At 36.2% G+C, this 21,964-nt stretch overlaps 1 protein-coding gene across 1 annotated transcript; it reads right to left on the bottom strand.

The window, feature by feature from the left end:
• Positions 1–14,454: 14,454 nt before the first annotated feature.
• Positions 14,455–16,142, bottom strand: LOC108989844 (glutathione S-transferase U17-like). Its single transcript, XM_018963604.2, has 2 exons — positions 15,696–16,142; positions 14,455–15,044 (listed from the first exon to the last, which is right to left on the bottom strand). Exons 1-2 carry the CDS (start codon positions 16,023–16,025, stop codon positions 14,673–14,675), a joined length of 702 nt encoding a protein of 233 aa, XP_018819149.1. The 5' UTR covers positions 16,026–16,142; the 3' UTR covers positions 14,455–14,672.
• Between the last annotated feature and the right edge of the window lie 5,822 nt (positions 16,143–21,964).

The raw sequence follows: 21,964 nt of genomic DNA, 5'->3' as shown, positions 1-21,964 counted from the left end.
TGCTAATTTGATCCCTACAACTCCAAATAACAAGTGGTAGGGCACTCTTCTTGAATAAATAGTTCGGACATTAGGATGTCAAATGAAAGATAAATAGATATTACGTAAAATGTTTTATATATAATGTTATTATCAATGCGAATGTTTCATACAGTATTAAATACTTAATAAATATTACATTACATTCTTCGCATCTTTTTCTTTTGTTTTACTATAAGTCAAACAAGATGTGTATGAATTATGGAGGGTCCTTGCCTACAAGCAAAGGGCAAGGCTAATTCCTCATTTTGATAGCCGACGTTACATCTTACATTCAATTCAAAATAATTAATGGCTAGCTAAGTTATTCCATTGGATAGTAAGATATTTTCAAGTATTCTGTGAATAGTAATAAAAAATATTAAATAAAATAAAATAAAATATTAAATAATAGTAATTAATAATAGAAAATAGATAAAAATTAATAATAAAATAATAAATAGTAGTGAGATATTCTGAAAATATTTGAAGTATTCTCAATATCCAAATTAAGCTGCATGAAACAAAAAAAAAATTGCAAGTTCTCTCTCAATATATTGGTATCTCTTGATGAGTATTTAGGCTTTGAATCCACGATCGAGTTGTTCTGATTTTTACCAAATGACACATTCCATCATTGAAGAAGATCATGAATTAAGATGAACAACAAATGTGAAAATGTCTATAGAACAGTCGCACCCAATCTAAAATTTGTCGTTTGAGATAAACACTGCGTTATGTATGTTCTAATTTAGCTATCGAGAATTTTCACAGATTAATTTCTTTTTTTAATTTATGGTTAGAGAAGTGTTTTTTTAATGATTTTGTATTTTTCTAAATATTTAAGGGGTTTAAAAAATGTCTAAAAAAAAAAAAAATTAACTGTTCGGTGAGAAAGGAGAATTCTTGGCAGATGTAGCATCATCCTTCCAATATATATTATACACGCATTTTATTTTTATTTTTATTTTATTGTATTGATGTGACTCTTAAAATTGGTGTATCGAGTTCCAAAATTCCAATTTGGGTTGGGCCAATGTGAATATATCTATTATTAGTCATCAAAATCAAGTATTTTAAAAATTAATAACCGATTGAAAAATTAATGTACCATATAACATGAATAATGTGGGATGAAACTGAAAATGGCAACCAATATATACAAGTAACAAAATTAGAAATTATTATAATTTTATCATCTTAATTACACTTTCTATCATATCATCTACAGGCAACATTTGAATATCCAACGATGTAAATAAATTATGCTTATTCTTCCATAAATTATAATACATGTTTAGATAAATAAAAATCATATAAAATCTCAATCCGTATGTAAACTTTATTTATCTTTTTTTTATTAGTTTTTGCTGTTGCTGAGCTTGCTTTTGCTTATCTATCCGGTACGTCAAGGCTGATAACAATGACCATCTCGACGTGACAAAGGAGCGGACAAGAATTTAGAGCCACCCTTATATATTCGTGCCTCTCTCGCATTTTGTTTCCTTTCTTTTTCTCAACGTCAAACTCTGTAATGAACCCAATTAAGTGGGTTGGGCTTGATGGCCCTAGCTAGGTTGTTGCACTTTTACTTTATTTTAAGTTGTTGACACAGGACCTAAGTCATGGTGTTTGTAGAAATTTGGTCCATTGCCTTCTTTTATGGCTGACGATTATAGGAGGGTGTCTTCAAGTATATAGAGGAAAGGGGTAGTTGAAAAAGATATTCTAGAATCTTTGTGAAGAATTGATCCATGTTATGGAGGTTTGGAAGCCCTTGAAGTCTTCCCTTATCAATTACGTATGAGTATGAGTCTATGAGAAATTCTATCAAAAACTTCCCCTGCATTGCTCTTATTCCATATCCGAATCCTTTCATTACATTTAGTTGATTTTCTTATTACATCACTGCATCCACATTCCATAATACAACAAATTCCCAACTAAGTTCATTACAAGTGGTATCTAGAGCCCACGATTTTGCCATGAAGCAAAGTAATGCAGAACTTTATGAATATTTTCAAAATTATCACCGCGCACTCTATGATGAGCTGAATAGAGATCCTGGACAAATGGTCCTTACAGTGAAATGTTCAAACGAAAAAAATTTAGAAGTCTTAGTTGAGCCTTCCTTTACGATTTACTATGTGAAGCTGAACATTGAATACGCACATAGAAGACATATATATCCACTGGAACAAAAAATATTGAAGGATAGAGATGTTGTTTTGGAAGATGAGGTCGAGTTAATAGACACAAAAATACTAGGAAATGGGTATCTTCTTCTTGATATGAGAAGGGAAGAATTCGGCTCAAAACAATTAGAAGAGGAGGAACAAACGACGGATTCAACCAAAAAAATACAAAAATAAGACTGTAGATGACAAATGAATCGAAATATGAAGATCTTGTAGAGAAAGGAAAAGAGATGCTGCTCAACAGAAAAGAAATCAGGAGGAAGAACTTCGAAATGAAGGGCCCACCGCCACAGCATGAGGAAGAAGACGAGAAAGATGGTGAGTTATTTCTTGATGAAGCCGATATTGTAGAAGAGTTCCTCGTCGGTGAAGAAGATCTTCTTGATGCAAAAGACGACGAAGCTGGCTCTTATGATGCAGATATTGATGAGGAGACTAATGATTCCGTGCATATTTTCACCGGTCATACCGGTGAGTTTTATACAGTTGCCTGCAGCCCAATGGATGCTTCGTTAGTGACAATTGGAGGTGGAAATGACAAAGGATTTCATTGGAGGATTGGGCACGAAGATTGGGCTTTTGTGCTCCAAGGTCAGGGAGGTTTTATTTGTTGTTTAGCCTTTAGCACTAATGGACTGTTGCTGGCATCTGGATGCCTGGGTGGACTTATTGCATCTGTTCATGGATTGGTATGTAAGGGTATTTGTAGCTCTGCATTTGGGTGAAGGAACATTGATAAGAAGGCAACGTGGGTGAGTTTGCTGAAAAATCTAAGGGTAAGAAATTTTTTGCTCACTATCTGTTTGATGTATTGCCACTTAAAGTGGTTTTTGAGCCTTTTGATAGAGGAAGGGAAAGACCTTTGTGGGAATAAATTCTGATAACCAGGATGTTATGGAGGAACTTGGACTAGGTTCCAATGGAGGCAACATCTTGAAGATGGATCGGCATAAGTATGTGAAGGTGGCCTACCATGGGTTCAGGGAGCTGTCAAAGGAAGAAAAAGTTGGGACCTAAGGGAATATGTTGTTACGAGATTCTTTTGATGAGCCTAATTATGCTCTCATTGATATTCTTTTACAACTAGTTGAAGCCTACTTGTTTGCTCGAAATGAAGATATTGAAGACAAGCCAAAAGATAATTCAGATCGATGCATTGATGCGGTTGTACAAGGTACTGCTTTAAAAACAACTGTGAAGAAAAAAATAATTAAGAGGGTGGCTAAAAACAACTGTTGCGGTTTCACTCCCCATTTGCTTGATATTTTGCCCCATAAAATTATTTTTAGGCCTTTTGATAGTGGAAGTAAAAAAAAAATGATGGAGGGAATCCCTACCACCATGGAAAAAGGTGAATGGCCTGAGAGAGTGTTACATCCTAATAATGTCATGTTCTCAATCTTAATTGTGGTGATAAATGGTGATGAAGATCTTTACAAGATGGTTTATGTTGATGTTGATGCTGAAGCAAGATGTGGATTAGAAAGAGTTGGGACAATGGATTTTACTCTATAAGTTTGCACACTAGCTGGGCATGTTACATATGAACATTTGGGTATAGGGGAAATGGACCTGAACACCACTAAGGTGGGAAATTCGTGCTTCGTTCTAGTTGTACTAGGGCATGCCATTGATGATGATTTCATACTCCCCCACCACTTGGATCATATGTTTTAGGCTTATATGGGAGACAAAAACATTATCAAATTTGAAGCAAACCTCCAGGTCTTTGACCACCAACACCATATGGGCCTTCTCCTATTGGAAAGAAAGGAACTGGTTTCCAAGTATGAGCAAATCAAAACTTATGCTGACACAGTTGAAATAATGCATATGCATGATCAAGCTGTGCGTCTATTTGCTTCTAAGTCAAGGAAAAGAGAAGAGAATCTGAAAGAGGTTGTAGGAGACAAAGACGAGTGTATAAGTCTTGAGAAGGCCTTGAGTGAGATGAGTGCATAATCTGGCTGAAGTAAAAGTTGTAGCTAAGAGAAAATTGGTTGAAGCACGCGATACGATAGAGAAAAATTCTGCATGTGGTAGAATTTTTGCAAGTAGAAGTGATTTTACAGAATTTCACCACCAGAGACAAAGTGGCATTGTATTTTCAACCATGTGTTTTGGTTGGAGTTAGTGCAGGGAAGGGAAATGTAAACAATGTTGCTGAGGAACTGAAAGATTCTGAGGACTGGAATCTCAATCATAGAGTTGCATCACTTCTCTCAACCTTGAGGACAAGGTTCTTTGAAGGGGTGGACAATGTGGGTTGGGCTTGATGGGCCCTAGCTAGGTTGTTGCACTTTTACTTTATTTGAATTGTTAAGTTGTTGACCCATGGCCTTAGTTATGGTGTTTGTAAAAATTTGGCCCATTGCCATCTTTTAGTGGCTGGCTATTATAGGAGGGTGTCTTCAAGTATATAGAGGGAATGGGGTAGTTGAAGAGGACATTCTAGAATCTTTGTGAAGAATTCATCCGTGTATAGAGGTTTGGAAGCCCTCGAAGTCTTCCCTTATCAAATATGTATGAGTATGAGTCTATGAGGAATTCTGTCAAACACTTCCCCTGTATTGCTCTTATTCCATATCCGAATCCTTTCATTACATTTAGTTAATTTTCTTATTACGTCATTGCATCCATATTCCACAATACAACAAATTCCCAACTAGGTTCATTACAAACTCAATGATCACAAATATTGTTATATGCTGTTCACGTGGAGGCATGGACCCATGGTAGAGAAGGCATGGGTGAGGGGCAGAGAGCTTTGGAGGAATGGTTGTGGCGGCTAAGGGGGAAAACCCTAGCTTATGAGACTGAAGGAGTGTTGTGGGGCGTGATGGGCTTAACGGGCCGATGAGGTGTAGGCCTTGAAAGTAGGGCCTTGGGGTCTAAAGATGCATTTGGGTTCGGCTGACCCAATGCTCAGCATTATTAGTTTTAAATAAATGTAATAGTAATTCTAAAGCCCATGGACTTTGGGGCAGTTTAGCAATTTCCTTGTATTAGTATATATACCACATAAGACACTAAGGGAAGCATCTGGAATATTATTGTACTATTCTATTACAATTTGGAGTTGCTCCCCTCGAAGAGAGTTGTTCTTCTGAGATTAATATACAATTCCATTTCCATTTCACAATTCCCTACTACTTTCACTACTTAATTGTTACAAAGTGGTACCAGAGACCTCGATTCTGCACCAAATGACTGAAGGAACCCGTCTCAAGGATCTGCAGGAGGGTTTCCAATCGTTTAAGAAATATATAGAAACCCACATTAAGAAGTTTACTACCATCGGAGTGGAAATGTAGGCCATGAGGAGGTAGATGGAGTCCATGATGCGATAGTTTTCCTCGGTAGTAGCATATCTGCACAACGTGAATAAATCAATTTCATCACCATCTAGTCAAAACTAGGCCTATGCATTGGCCCACCCAAGAGAGTTTTTGGCCCGACCCGTCATAGCCCGTAATAATACTCAGGAAAATATAACCTGGACCATTCAGGTTGGGTAAAAAATAATCATTTTTTTTTCCTATCCCCTATTTCTACAGATTATAATAGACATCCAATCTATATTATTGTAAACCCCCGACGCATCTAGATATAACATTTTTTTCCCTTTATGTGTAACATTTGTACATATTATAATATAATCGCCCAATCTATATTATTGTAAACTCCTAACGCATCCAGCTAATATAACAGATTTTTTTTTCTTTTTGCTACATAGAGGAGTACAATAAACATCATAATTTAAAGGAGTACAACCCAGAAAAGTCCTCAAACATGAATCTTTAACAACAAATATAGAATGTGCAGACCATAAGCCTTGAGTCACTCCTTATCAACATAAATAAATCTTGATTTGGGATCAAACTTTGAAAAAAATAAAGATTATTAAATGATATAAAAATAAATATTATGAAAAAGTTTAATAAATATGTAAATAGGAAATATGTTCATTACCTGATTCTGCCTCAAGACTTTCAACATTGTCCAAAGAGGCACGACGATCAATAGGTACATGAATTTTTTAACCAATTCTGAGTACAAACAACCTCAACTGTTCTTGAAGATAATGAACAACGAAATGGGTCAAACACACGACCCCCTGCATTGAAGGCTGACTCAGAAGAAACAGTAAAAACAAGAATGGCCATCACATCACGTATAACTCTCGCCAAAATAGGACATTTTATTTCATTGATCTCTAACAAATCCAAAATATCAAAATTTGGAACTCGTGCTCCACAGCCATGTTCTGAGTATTGATCAATCTCTAATTTGTTCCTCAAATTACATTCAATAATTTATTACTCATACTCAACCCAAAAACTTTGTTGAGAATCAGAATCAATCATACTAGGATCAACTGAGGAATGAGGCTCAAAATATGAAACTCCACTTGAACTCCCATACATAATATTATACTCCCATACATAAATGTGTAGGAATGTTACTTCTGAAGGAATCTATGATATGAACTGACATATAATTATCATATAAAAATATGAGAAAATATAATAATTCGGCATGAGCATGCATTATCTAACATTATATGCCTAGAACCCAACAACACAAATACCAGCAAACAAAATGTTTAATGACAGAAAAGCTGGGATATGGATGATTTGCTAACAGTGCATCAATAACAGTGCCCGAATGATTTTCTAACAGAAACACTGGGATATGGATGCTGTACAAAAATAGAGAAGTGCCATGCTTATGGGGCATAATTTGGCCAATCATGCAAAACAGAGAGCCCTTGCTAACAACAAGAATGTGCATCTGTGACACATTTTTAAAGCCAACGGTAAAAATGCAGGACTTTAATGAATGGTCGTGAATGAGTGTTTGTGAGAAGTAGGGATATTAAGTAGCAAGAAGAGGTTTGTGACTCCAATATCATACTTGAACCATCCTCTGTTCCAAGACTTACTAAACCTTGTTGAGGAGGAATTAGAATATGATCAACCTATGGGCGGCCTCACAATTCCTTGCAGTGAAGAATACTTCATTGGTTGGACTTCATCTCTAAATTGCTCATAAATAAATGAAGACTCGGGGATTGAGTGAGTTTAGGCAATCAACCTGAGTCCCATCAATTTTGTATTGTGGGTTCTTGCCAAAATCATTAGTGTGATGTCTTGAAAATTGTAAAGAAACTGTTCATCATTAGATTTCTACTTTATTATATTGAGCCTTTTGAACTAAATTCCTAAAACTATCTGCGTGCTAAGGATTCTAGTGTCTATAGCACAAAGAAAAGTGGCAACACCAAACAGTACTCGTCAAGAAAATAAACAAGAAAAAAAAACACACACACACACACAGCCCCGACAGCAAAAATTTCAAATTACTAGAAAGAATTTATGGGAAAAATAACTCACTGATTAGAATCCAAACAAATACAAGAAACCAAACATGAACATGAGCAACTTTTTTTTATGCAGAATCACCATCTAAATCATTTGAAATATGTATCAGTTATCAAAGAGCCTAGCAAGAGTTTCCTCTGCTCCCATACCATAAGTTCATAACAAAACCATTAAGGCACCAAAAAGCCAAATCAAAGGGAGCAGATGATGTATTAGGCATAACGAAATGAAATGGTTCCAAAAACATGAACATGTTTCCAGTTTTCTATACGAAATTACAGTCCAAAAATACCAATCCAAAATAAACAAAAAAATGAAAAAATAAAAATAAAAGCAATACATAAAGTCAATACATAAAGCAATACATAGATGTCGACAACGAAGATAGGGTTGAAGCGGAAAGGATTGGAAGAGACTTTGTGCTTGGTAGTAACGGATGATTTCTTCGTCAGTGGAGTGGAATCGAAAGCCAGGGGAGCAGGAGCAGCAACATAGGTATTTTTGGCGATGGTGGACGTTGACAGAGATGGCGAATGGTGACAAAGATGGAAAAGGGCTAGCTTTTCTGCAATGGGAGAAGAGACGCGAGAGGATTACCAAATTCACGGGTTCGACCGAATGCCTACTATTTAAACTCGTTATTGATTTTTGACCCGATGAACCCGTGTTTGATGGGTTGGGAAAGTCGAGTGTTTCGGTCTGATAAGGCCCAAGGCACTTTATATGGTGATGATCCCCATGGCTAGCTTTATAAGGTCAACCAATTTTTTTCATTTCACAACACAATACCATAACATCGTTTAAGATTAGTTTTATTCCATGTGGGGGGCAAAGCCCTTGTATGGTTCTAAGATCTGGATGAATTTGGTGTTTTAATAGGCTGGGATGAATTCGTGAATGCCTTGTTGATGAGATTTGGCCCTAATAGTTATAATGACCCTATGGAGCAACTGACTAGGTTGAGACAACTGACTACGGAGGAATATAAGGCCAAATTTGAGGCTTTATCAAACAAATTGAGGAGACTATCTGATACCTATAAATTGCGCTGTTTTCTTAATGGCCGTAGGGATGAAATCTGATTGACTATAAGGATGTTCAACCCAACCAATCTGCTAGCAGCTTATGGACTTGCTAAGATCCAAGAAGAAAATGTCTCACTCCATAAAAGACTCACCCACATACCCACAAATCCCACATACACTGAACCAACCTCTCTCAAAATTAACCTAACCTACCAGACCCAAACACAACCCAAGGCAGTTGTACCTGTCCAAAAGATTCCTCAAAACCAAACAAAGGAGCGTAGGGAGAATGACCTTTGCTATCACTGTAATTCCAAATGGAACCCAAGCCACAGGTGCCAAATCCCCAAATTGTAATTGATTGAGGAAGTGGAAGACGACCAGGTTCCTATTGGCCATGATACTGGCCAGGTGGTGAACAATGATGACTGGGTGGAAATCCCAGAAACTGTGAAGTGCCCAAAAATCTCACTACACTCAATCGTGGGATGCCTAAACTCGAGAACAATGAAAGTCAAGGGAAAAATTGGCACTCAAGTGGTGACTGTTCTAATCGATTCTGGAAGTACCCATAACTTCCATGATCCAGTAGTATTATCTCGAGTTCCCTTAATTGTTAATGAAGAGGAAAGGGTGGAAGTTAGGGTAGCTAATATCAAGTTCACAGTGAAGGTAAGGCAATTGGGGTCAATATATGTGTTCAAAGGGAGGTCTTTAATGTGGACATGTATGTGATGGTATTGGCAAGGTGTGACATAGTTCTTGGGGTTCAGTGGTTGTACGGGCTTGGGTCAATTTTATGGAACTTCCAGCAGCTCACTATGTTGTTCACACATAAAGCTGCAGTAGTGACATTAAAGGGGCTCAGCAGTAACACTTGATTGAGGAAGGGAAAATGAACAAGTCCTACAGATTGGAAAGTAAAGGGGTATTGTTGCAGTTAATAGAGGAAGTTCCAGCCACTCAAACCCTACCCATACCAGTACTAGAACAAATTCAGCTTCTCCTAAACCTCTACCCTGACATTTTTGCAGCACCCTCTGGCCTACCCCCCACTAGATCACACGTCCATAGTATCATCCTCCAACCTGACACTAATCAGTTTCAGTCAAACCATATAGGTACCCCAACTTTAAAAAAGACGAGATTGAAAAAATAGTGAAAGAGTTGCTAGAGTTCAAGGGTAATCAGACCCAGTCAAAAGCCCATACTCCTCACCTGTGTTTCTATTGAGGAAAGCAAAATTTGGTGCCTATGTGTGGATTACAAGGCCTTGAATAGTGTCATTGTTAAGGAAAAATACCCTATTTCAGTAGTTGAGGAGTTAATTGATGAGTTACATGGAGCTAAAGTATTCTAAACTCGATTTAAAGTCAAGTTACCATTAGATTAGGGTGAAGCCTAGAGACATCCCTAAGACTGCATTTAGAACACACGAGAGGCACTACGAATTTCTGGTTATGTCATTCGGCTTAACTAATGCTCCTTCGACATTCCAAAGTCTCATGAATCAAGTTTTTAAACCTCATCTCAGACAATTTATTTGAGTTTTCTTTGACGATATCTTAATTTACAACAATGATTCAGCAGCACACTTGAGTCATCTTAAGGTGGCTTTTGATATTCTAAAGGAAAACCAACTGTTTGCTAAGCTGGGCAAGTGCAGCTTTGGTTGCACAAAAATTTCATATTTAGGCCACTTGATTTCAGGCCGTGGGGTTTGGGTAGACCTAGAAAAAATATGGGCCATGTTGGATTGGCCATTTCCCAAGTCTTTAAAGGCCTTAAGGGGTTTCCTAGATCTCACTTGGTACTATAGGAGGTTTGTAAGGGGATATGACTCTATAGTTGCTAAATTGACCAGTTTGCTAAAAAAGAACAATTTTCAGTATGGAGGCCTAAACGACCTTTGAAAAATTGAAAGTGGCCATGACATAACCCCTTGTTCTAGCCTTCCCTAATTTCTAGTCTCACTTTATCATAGAGTGTGATGCCTCAAGAGAGGCCAATGGGGTAGTTTTAATGCAAGGGGGAAGACCCTTGGCTTTTTTCATCCAAGCCCTCAAAGGCAGGGCCTTGGGATTATCAACCTATGAAAAAGAATTATTTGCACTGGTTTCCTCAGTGCAGAAATGGCGCCATTATCTACTGGGCTAGCCCTTTGTGGTCAAAACAAATTACCAGAGTCTTAAGTTTCTACTAGATCATAGAGAACAGTCATGCAACAAAAGTGGATCTCCCAACTGTTGGGATATGATTTTATTGTAGAGTATAAGAAGGGGAAGGAGAACCTAGTAGCTAATGCTCTCTTTCTAGGCAAGGAGGAGAAAGGGAAGTCAAAGTTTTTATGCTCTCTTTGCCCACATGGGACTAGATGGCTGAGATTAAGTCTCTATACTCCATAGATGAGTTGGTACAAACTTTACTGAAAAGGCACCAAGAGGGTAATTTACCATCACCCTACTCAATGAGGGATGGGTCACTGTTTTACAAAAATAGTGTTTATATCCTTGCTCATAAACCTCTCATCTACAAGCTGTTGGAGCTAGTGCATAGCAGCCCAATGGGAGGACACATGTTTTGACAAAGCCATGTACAGATTGAGGAGAGATTTCTACTAGCCAAGGCAGAAATCTGATGTCAAAGAATTTCTAAGGGACTGTGATGTGTGCCAAACTGTAAAAGTGGATAACACTTTACCTAGTGGTCTCCTTTCACCACTACCACTACCCTCTAAACCATGGTTTGATATCACCATGGATTTTGTTGATGGGTTACCAAGTTTAGGGGGTTTCAATGCTCTTTGGGTGGTCGTAGACAGGTTTACCAAGTATGCCCGTTTCATCCCTATCTCTCATCCCTACACTGCTAAGTAGTGTCCCAACTCTTCTTACAACAAATTTTCAAACTACATGGCCTACCCCACACAATCATCTCAGACCGAGATCTCACTTTTACCGGTAGATTTTGAAAGGAATTATTTGTGATGTAGGGGGTACAGTTGGCATTTAGCACTGCTTACCATCCTCAAACAGATGGTCAAACAGAGGCAGTTAATAATTAGGTAGAGAATTATCTCAGAAGCTACGTTAGAGACAAACCAAAAGAATGGTCACAGTGGGTGGCCCTGGCAGAGTGGTGCTACAATTCTAGTGTGCATGCATCAACAAAATTTACACCTTTTGAGGCTTTATACGAGTATAAACCCTCGAGATTGGTGAATTACACTACGGGAACAACAAAAGTACAAGAGGTGGAAGATAACTTGCAGCACCATGACCAACTGTGGATGCTGCTAAAACATAACTTAGTTAGGGCTCAGGAACGCATGAAGAAATATGCAGATAAAGGAAGAAAGGATCAAACTTTTTAGGAAGGGGACTGGATCTACATGAAATTACAGCCCTACCGACCGTCATCCTTGTGCCACCGTCAGAATCTCAAGCTTTCACCTCGCTTTTATAGGCCTTTTCAAGTCGTACAAAGAGTGTGGGAGGTGGCCTACCGTCTATGACTACCAGAATCTACACAGATCCTTGATGTATTTCATGTCTCTCAGTTACAATAAAAGCTTAGTCAGAATCGGACAACCGTTGCAATCTTACCACCAGTTGATAAAAGAAGGATCTTTAAACTTGAGCTCGAAGAAGTACTTACTAGAAGGATGAGGAAGGTGAAATATCTCCCCTTTGTCGAGCTCTTGGTGCGTTGGCAGGGACAACCACAAGAGGATGTTTCGTGGGAACCTTACCACAAACAGTGTATAGAATACCCCCACCTTGTGGGCAAGGTGTTCTAAAGGGGGAGGCAGTTGTTATACGCCATTCATGTGAAGGCATAGACCCAAAGAAGAGAAGGCATGGGTGACAGGCAGAGAGCTTCGAAGGAATGGTTGTGGCGACTAAGGGGGGAAAACCCTAGCTTAAGAGACTGAATGAGTGTTGTGGGGCATGATGGGCTTAATAGGCCGAGGGGGGGTAGGCCTTGGGCGTAGGGCCTTGGGGTCTAAAGATGCATTTGGGTCGTGCCTGTGACCCAATGCTTAGCGTTATTAGTTTTAAATAAATGTAATAGTAATTCTGAGGCCCATGGACTTTGGCGCAGTTTAGTAATTTCCTTGTATTAGTATATATACCACATTAAGACATTAAGGGAAGCATCTGGAATATTATTGTACTGTTCTTTTACAATTTGGAGGTGCTCCCCTAAAAGAGAGTTGTTCTTCTGAGATTTTCGTTTCACAATTCCCCACTATTTTCAATGCTTAGTTGTTACATGGCTAAGTAGGGGTGTAACCGGTTCTGTCCGATCCGGTTTTGGACAAAATCTAAGACTGAACCGGTATGTACAGGTTTTGTATTTTTCAAAATCGATAACGCACCGTTACCCTCCTAAACCGGTACTTCCGGTTTCCGGTCTGGTCCGGTCCGGTTTTTCGATTTTTTTAAAATGTAAATTTTAAAATTTGTCATTAAAAATTTGTTTATAAAAAAAAAAATTAGTATTAATTATAAGTATTAGTATTAGTTATAGTAAAAACTTTTAGTATTAATTATAAGTATAACTATAATCTATAGTCTATATTAGACTATTAATATTATTTATAAACTTATATATTAGTATTAACTTTTAATGTAATAATTTATAAATTATAATATGAAATTATTTCATATATATGTATATATATATATGAAATTATAAATTAACATTTAATGTATAAATTTATAATTATACATTATATATAAAACTTATTTATATTAATATTTAATATATATTTAAAATATTTTGTAGAAAACTTATATATAAAAATATTATTTTTTATTTTTTTTAATCAACCGGTTCGGTCCGGTCCAAAAAATCCCAAAACCGGAACCGGACCAGAACCAGCCTGGTTTTACATTTTAAAAACAGGTTCCAGACCGAACCGGTTCAAAACCGGTCCGGTCCGGTCTGGACTGATTTTTTGATTTTTCGGTTTGAGTTTACACCTCTATAACTAAGGGTTGAGATTTTATTGGATTGTGATATGACGTGGGGACAGTGGATTTAGGCCTTGTTTGGATAATGAGTTGATCTCAATTCATTTAATCTCATTTAATTATTATAAGTTACAACTTTTCTATATTTTTAAATAAAATATAATAAACAATTTAACTTTTTCAAATCTAAAACAAAAATTATATTAAAAATTTATATTCTAATAATATTTTATTCAATTTTTAATTCTAATAACCTTATTAAGCTTTAATTTCACGAGTGTTCGACTGAATCTAATTAATGTTATTATTAAAAAAAAAAAAAAAGAGAAAGAAATTATAGGTAGATATGTCGCCTTCAATGTAGATAGACAAAACATATCTTCTGTTTTGGTGCAATAAAATTGGGCTGGGACGGGCGCCCCCACCACCTTGCCGTCCACCGCCCCGACCCTGGCAGGGCAACGCAGACAACTCCACTTGCTCGTGCGGGGGCCCCATCCAATCATTTGCCTAGATTTTTTTAATGGGTAAAAGATATAAGAATCAAAACACTTTTTTATATAAAGTTTTCTTAGATACTTAACACCCCATTTGCTGAGCATCAATAAATTTTTCACATTATTTTTTTAAATTCCTGAATTTTTTTTTTAATGAAGAACCAAATGTTGAGAAAGTTATAAGAAAAAATTGAAAGAAGGATTTTTTTTTTTTTTTAATAGTTGCCAAAGTTTTTTGTCAAATGGGATGTTCCCTAGCTAACATGATTAGCATGATCCTTTCTAAAAAAGTTCTCAAACAACCTCATGAAGATTTTGCTCTTGATCCAAACATAATCTTCAAACATTGCTTGTCCATTAAAATACCAAAACATAATATAAAGTAGTGCTCACTGTTACACAACAATCATAGAAAGTCAAATTTATTCTTCGTCAGTACATTTTTCAAGCACCACATAATTAAACAAACAGGGTTACTTGCTAGCAAAAGAAGCATAACATATACCCCCATCAACTTCTACAACATTCAACTTGAAACCTAGTTGTCCACAGAAACTGATCATATTATTGCTTAGGAGGAGCCACTGCCTTTCATCCTCGCGGCGATAAGCTTGGCAAACTCGACAATCTTCTCGGTATCTGGAATCAAACCCTTAACAGCACCATCGGCACAGAAGCTCTCGGCCCATTGCACCAGTCCAGGAGTCTTTGCTTCATCCAGCAGCTTCACCTCACCCATCTTCTCTGTTGCCCTCAGCCAACCCAACATCGATCCAAAAGCAACATCAAGATACCCAATTCTATCTCCCCCAAAGAAAGCCTTCCCTTTGCTGCTCTTCTGAAACGCTTCCTCCAATAGCACAAGTCCTTCATTCACTTGTTTCACTAATGCCGCCTTCTCCTCTCCTTGTGCACTCTTAATGGGTCTCAAGGACGGGAAAAACTGCATACTCAGTTAAAATATTGCTTTGTGTTTCAGAAATTAAATATTGCAAAGAAAAATTAATTAATTATGCATGAATGCATACACAAGTTGTAATTATTAACTTCCACCTATATAATTGCAAATACAAATCTCAATTTCTCTGAGGTTAATTCCTATAAGAAATTTCAGTTTTTACTGTGATCGATTATTAATCGAGACTCTTGTTTAAAACTTGATTCGGTCCATATAAACTTTAATTACTTTATATTTATAAAGTTTTAATAATAATTTAAACTTTATAACCAGATCAGTATATAAAGTAGTTAAAAATATAAGAAAATCTTTACAATTTGTTCAAATATTAGTAATATAATTATTTATATGTATATATATAAAAAATTATAGTTATTTTGTTTACGACAAAAAGATAAATTCCTGGATTTTTGCTTCACACAAATTAGGTAAGGAATAAATGACGTCACATGAGCACGAACAATGAAACTAAAATTAGTTAAAGGTATGTGGTTTGTTTGGCATAACTACGGTCTTCAAAATGAAAGTCTGGAGTTGGAAACCAACTCCCCCAATAAATAAAAAAGCAAAAACAAAAACCAAACTAAAATCAACCATGTAGGAAGAGGACGCAAACAAAAACAAATCCTCCTGTACCTTATCATCAACATAGGCAGCCCAAAATCGTGCAATGGCACGGTCGTAGGGATCAGAGGGGAGGATGGAGGGACCAGAGCTCCAGACTTCGTCAATGTACTGAACTATGACCAGAGACTCAGCGATGGGCTTTCCGCGATGGATGAGAACTGGGATTTTCTTGTGGACTGGGTTTGATTGGAGAAGAAGCTGGCTCTTGGAACCAGGTGTCTCTGCAAGAAACTCATATTCAACAGATTTGATATTCAGGGCAATCCGAGCCCTTATCACAAATGGGCTCGGCCATGCACCCAGAACCTTGACATCATGAGTACTGCTGGTGTTCGCCATGAGTGAGAGTTCTCTAGCTCTCAAAATTGGGAGTGACAGACCTAGGAAGAGGCTTGTTGATAAATACTACAAGTGCTCAAAAACCTTTGGCAGGTGAAGTCTTAAAGACATTAGGTACGCATGCATGGACTCGTGAATGCTGAAGGGTGGATGGGGAGGGCACTCCTCGTGTTGCATAATTGCATTGGCGTTTTTTTTCTTTTTTTCCTTTTAAATTTATTTATCATATAAATTCGGATGGCATGCACATCGTACAACATGATTTTGATGGTAAATAGAAGTTTTTTGAAATATTATTTTAAAGAAAAGTTACCATATTCTTTAAATACGTAAATTATAGCAGCAATTTGATTAATACAATCAATTAATTTAGAATCTCACGTGCATAAAACTTTTGTCGATTCTAAACCCCACTAGCAATTCCACAAATAACTCGTTCCATTTCTGCAACAACATTAATAATTCCAAAACTCCAGCCTCTTCTATAGCTTTGATCTCCACGAACAAACATTAATGTCTAATTTATTGGGACTTCAGTAGTTCCCCAATGGATAAAATCAACCATCATGCTAATTATTAAATAGGTTGGGTTATAGTTAAATGATCAAATTTGGATTGCATAAGCATTGATCCAATTCCAATTTTATTACATTAAACTAGCTCGACCATGAAGAGTCTCACGTGAAGTCTAGCGAATAATTTACTAACACTACAAGAGAAATGGTATTTTGGGACCAATCATTTCATCCCAAAAAACTTTATTTTCGTCTCAAAAAGTTCTCTCAAAAGGTTTTTGGGGAAGAAATTTGATTTTTGTCCCAAAAAAATATTTTTAGGAACGAAATTGAGCGGAACCAGTCGTAGACGTTCGAACGAGAATTTTTTTCTGAGACGAAACATTTTCATCCCAAAAACCCGTTCGAATGGAAATCCTTCCGTTCGAACAAACTAGAACAGTTTGAACAGTACAAAAACTTAATTCGAATGACCGAATAGATTTGATCATGTTCAAATGGACAAAGTGTTCAGACAGAACATAAAAATTGTTGTTTGAACACAATTAATATGAACGATTGTTGCCAGTTCAAATATAAAACGACTGTTCTAACGGGAGTCCGTTCGAATGCTAGGTTGTGCGGTTTGAACAAACTGAATTTTTCTCAAGTTGTTTGAATAGTTTTGTGTTCCGGTTCGAACGCAAGGTAAAAAGATTTATTGTTCGAACTGGATATTTTCCATTCAAACGGCACTCATGATACATAATTGAATTTTAATTAAAAATACTATACTAATATTAAATAATATAATTTAAATATCACATTTGTTCAAATGTTCTAGGACAAAATAATAAAAAGACAATTAAAGAAAAATAAATTTTAGGATTGGAGTGGTGGCATAGACTTTTGGGACATCATTGATTGCAGCCACTGTTCAAACATATTTGATTGAATCTCCAGCTTTTTCTGAATGTTTTCTTCTAATCTCATCTCTAAATATGTTGCTTGATCTAATCGGATCAGAAACTTTTTTTCCTTGGACCTCAAATGTTTTATCTCAAGCCTTATTTCCTCTAATTCTTGAGTTTTGTCGTTCGATTTGACTTGAGAAGAGGATGATGATATTGATGATGGCTTCACGCAACGTTCTAAACCCCTCAAATATCCAGAACGTGGTTCAAGAACTTGAGAAAAGATCTGAGCATCGTTATAGATGATTCATCATATGGGTCCGCAATAGTTTTCTTAAGCGATATCATCTTGTCCTACAAAAAAAAAACATTATAGTTAATATAAGTAATAAAAATATTATTAGACAATTGAATTAAAAAAACTTAAATTTACATATTTGCTTCTGCTTCAGGACTAGTCCGAACACCACCATGATTTTTATGTGTTTTAACATACAATTGAGTCAAATTATAGTCAGTAGGACTTTCTTCTTACTGCAAAAGGGAAATCTATATTAGAACTTAAATCAGAAAAGTATATATGTTAATATTTAGTAGAGACTAGTATAACATTACAATTTTTTAAGATAAATGATGAAAAGATCAAGAACCCGCATGATGGTGTATTGCTAAATTTGATCTATTTACTTTGTTCGCAATACTTCATTGCTAAAAAAAATATTATGTCTATATGTTTAATACATCTATCATATAGTATAAAAAAAAGCAGCGAAATTACTTGATAAGCAGGATCTTTAAACATATCACAAACATTCTCTCATTCGTTTGGTGACATTGGCTTAGAATGGATTTTTACGCGCCTCTGTTACAGTACTGAACTTTTAATAGAGTGCATGACATCGACCTTTGTACCTCAAGAATGCATTGGATATCAGCTCCTCAACCATTAGTCAATCTTCTTGCTGGCCAAAATTAAATTCAAACTCGTCATTCAAAAAATTATAAACAACTAGTATAAATACAAGTTAATATTAAATTAACATGTTATGCTTAATTTTTTGCTAAGTAACTTATTATCAGTCAACGATTTTTTATATGGTCTTTCACATCTTGGAAAACTTTAGTCCAAGAGGATGTTGACATCGACGCATATGTGCGAGTAAGGGTACCAACATAAGAAACAAGCCAAGCTACCGAATCCCCAGAGTCACCGGTGTGATCATCAGAAATATCAACTTTAATTTTTTCCGTTTTCTTTACTCTCTTTATGCGGACACCCCTTGTAGTACCTCGACCCCGGCGCTAACTTACAACAACTATATATACATACAGTAATTAAAGCACATTTTAATTAAATACTAATATCTTGAAAATATATATTATTTAAATCGAGCAATAAATATGGTGTTTTAATTTGGTAAAATACCTTCTTCTGGGTCGGGTGATGTTGGCCCACCATTCATGGCAGGTGAACCAATTGGGAAGTTGGTAATAGATGGAGATGACACACGAGTTGCTTTGCATTTGGGAGGCATATCTGTTTGAAACTGTAATAAATTATTATTCTAAAAAATGTTACCGATATTTATAACAATGATATTTACACAAATATTAATTTCATTCACTATCAGTTTTGTTGGACCAGTCACCCTCATTCTTACTAAACACTTTAGTTGATTCATGTTTTTCTGACATTTCACCCCCAATTACTTCTAGTTGAACATCTTCTCTACGCAATAGGACTATGTCATATTGACTTAGATCAACAAATAAATTGATGCCTGATTCGTTTTCTTAATATGCTTCTTCATTTGTTGGACTATCAAATTCTTCATGTTTTTCATCTGCCTCTGAAATGTAATCATATATATTTCTTGGTGCAAATTTCTCCACTACTCGCCATGGATTCCGTACTCCGGATCATCTAAATAAAAAACTTGATTCGCTTGGCAAGCGAGAACGATAGAATCGTCCTCATAACATGTACGAGATGTATTGACACTCACAAAATATTCATCGTTACGCACTCCCAACCTAGGATTTGAGACATCCCACCAATTACATTTAAGCAACCAGACCATATATCCCTCCATGCACTTTAATGCTATGATATCTTTTACAACTCCGTAGAAGTCAATGTTATCTTTCTCATGGCTTCCTTCGACTACAACCCCACAATTTTGAGTTTTTCTATATCGTTCTCTACCGGTCGTGGGAAATCTATATCCATGCACCAATATCCTGAGTATTGGATGACCTGGTTGGATGGACAACGTGCTAGAACAAACAATTCTAATGAGATTTCTTCTGAATTTTTACCATATTTGGATATAACCTACATCAATAAATATTATTCAGGTTATATCAATGTTAGATAGAAAAATAAAAGTGGAGTTTAGTGATATGAAGTTCATAGATAATAAGATATTTTTTAGTAATACCATATGTTTAAATCACGAGATGAATTCCTTTTCGCACTTCTTTTCTACGTTAGTTACACCATCCAGGCAAAGTAGCTATATATGTTTGTTGCGCATGTTCAACTTAACTATTAATTTCTATTAAGTTATATTATATTATATTCCATGAGCTTAAATTTATATTGATACGGAGATTCATCACTAACCTTAAGTATTGGTCAGTCTCTGGGCAGTTATTCAAGATTTACCATCGAGCTCTATCAAACTCTCATCCACATAGGTCATAGCCCCCTTTTGAGCCTATGAGGCATACGGTTTGAGAAAATATGTAAAATGATGATGAGACGTCCATTTGTCCACCTTTATAATTTCAGTCTGGTCTCGTAAATCTAGTATCAATCCCATCAAAATACAGTGAACAAAATGTATGTCAATCATTATCAATGTATGACTCTGTAATCGAACATTCTAGACGTGCCTTATTCCCTACAGATTGCTGAAGTTTTCCCAAAAATTGTTCAATAGGATACACCCATCTATACTGTACCAGCCCAAAGACTAATGCCTCACGAGGTAGGTACACAACCAAATGAACTATTACATCAAATAATGAAGGCGGGTACAAACTCTCCAATTTGCACAATATCACTGCGATGTCAGCTTCCATTTTTACTAATACATCAACTTTCAACGTTCTTCTACAAATGTCCTTGAAAAATTCTCCTAATTCTCTCAGAGCTGTATGAACATCTCGAGTAAGCTTTCCACGCACACCAACTGGCAACAAACACTGAAGAAATATATGACAATCGTGACTTTTAAGACCAGTTATTTTCCAATCATGAGTTCACACACATCTTGATATGTTTGAAGCATAGCCATCGGGTAATTTGATTATCATGAACCATTTATAAAATTTCTTTCTCTCAACATTTAAAAGTGTATACCATTCGAGGGGCATATAAGCTAACGACTTATTATCTTGCAAATGAAACTCCAGTCTTATTCCCAACTCCTTTAAATCTTTATGAGAGTTAGCTGCCTCCAATAAGAACCGGCCACGTAACAGTCCCATTTCAGTAATAAAGGGACGCAATGCACCGAATTAAAAAAAATCCTTACCCCTTGTCTCCCTCTCGCAGAAGCCCCCTCTCTGTTCCTCTCGCACCGAAGCCCCCTCTCTGTTCTCTTAAATGTGTCGAACTCTCTCTCTCTCTCTCTCTCTAGTCAAATCCTAAGCCATTGAAGCGTCGTGAAGCCCTCGTCAAATCCGCTGGCATTGAAGCAACGTGAAGCCCTCGTCAACTTCGATTTGGACTGTATGCCGAACCAAACCACCACCGTCTCTCTCTCTCTCTCTCTCTCGCAGTCGTCAAATCCGCAAGTAGGAAATGCTTTATATTTCATATTATTTAGAATTTTTTGAACGTAGATAGATTATGGATTATGGCTTGTATCTGCTTTGAGTTTTTTTTTTTTTTTTTTTGTCGGTTCTAATATGGATTATGGAATGTAGATGTAAGACGAAGTATTGTATTAAGGGAATCAACCAAATGTAATTAAAGGATTCGATAATGAAATGGGCGGAAGGCAGGGAAGGTGTTTGATAAATTTCCTCAGAGACTCCTACGTGTTTTGAGACTTGTGAGACTTGTTCTGATATTTCAATGGCAGTTCAACAAATTAAGCTTAATTTTTTATGATTTGTTCATTGTTATTTCACTTGTGTTATGACTGATATTTCACTTGTAAAGACTATCATCATCTTGAGAAATGAAATACATGGGTTTGGCAGCAATTAACCTATTTTATATCATTGTTTGTGCCATTCTTATAGACCCTTTTGGCACCAAGTTTCCTTCCGAGCACATTCCACAAGATAAATTCGTTTGAACGGGATATTATTGGGTTCGAACTAATAATAATATTGTTATACTTATAAGTAATTTCGTATTATTTTAATAATCTATTGTATAAAATATTTTAATATTATATAGTATATAATATATATACACACTATAGCCACTATTTTATATTATAATTGATAATATATAATATACTTTTGGTCTAATAGTTAATATAGTACTTATACTATATATACTAATTATTAA

This window comes from Juglans regia, chromosome 16 (assembly GCF_001411555.2).
Source record: "Juglans regia cultivar Chandler chromosome 16, Walnut 2.0, whole genome shotgun sequence".
Lineage (NCBI taxonomy): Eukaryota > Viridiplantae > Streptophyta > Magnoliopsida > Fagales > Juglandaceae > Juglans > Juglans regia.
The sequence above is the reverse complement of the archived record's forward strand: the minus strand, read 5'-3'. Positions and strand labels throughout refer to the sequence as shown.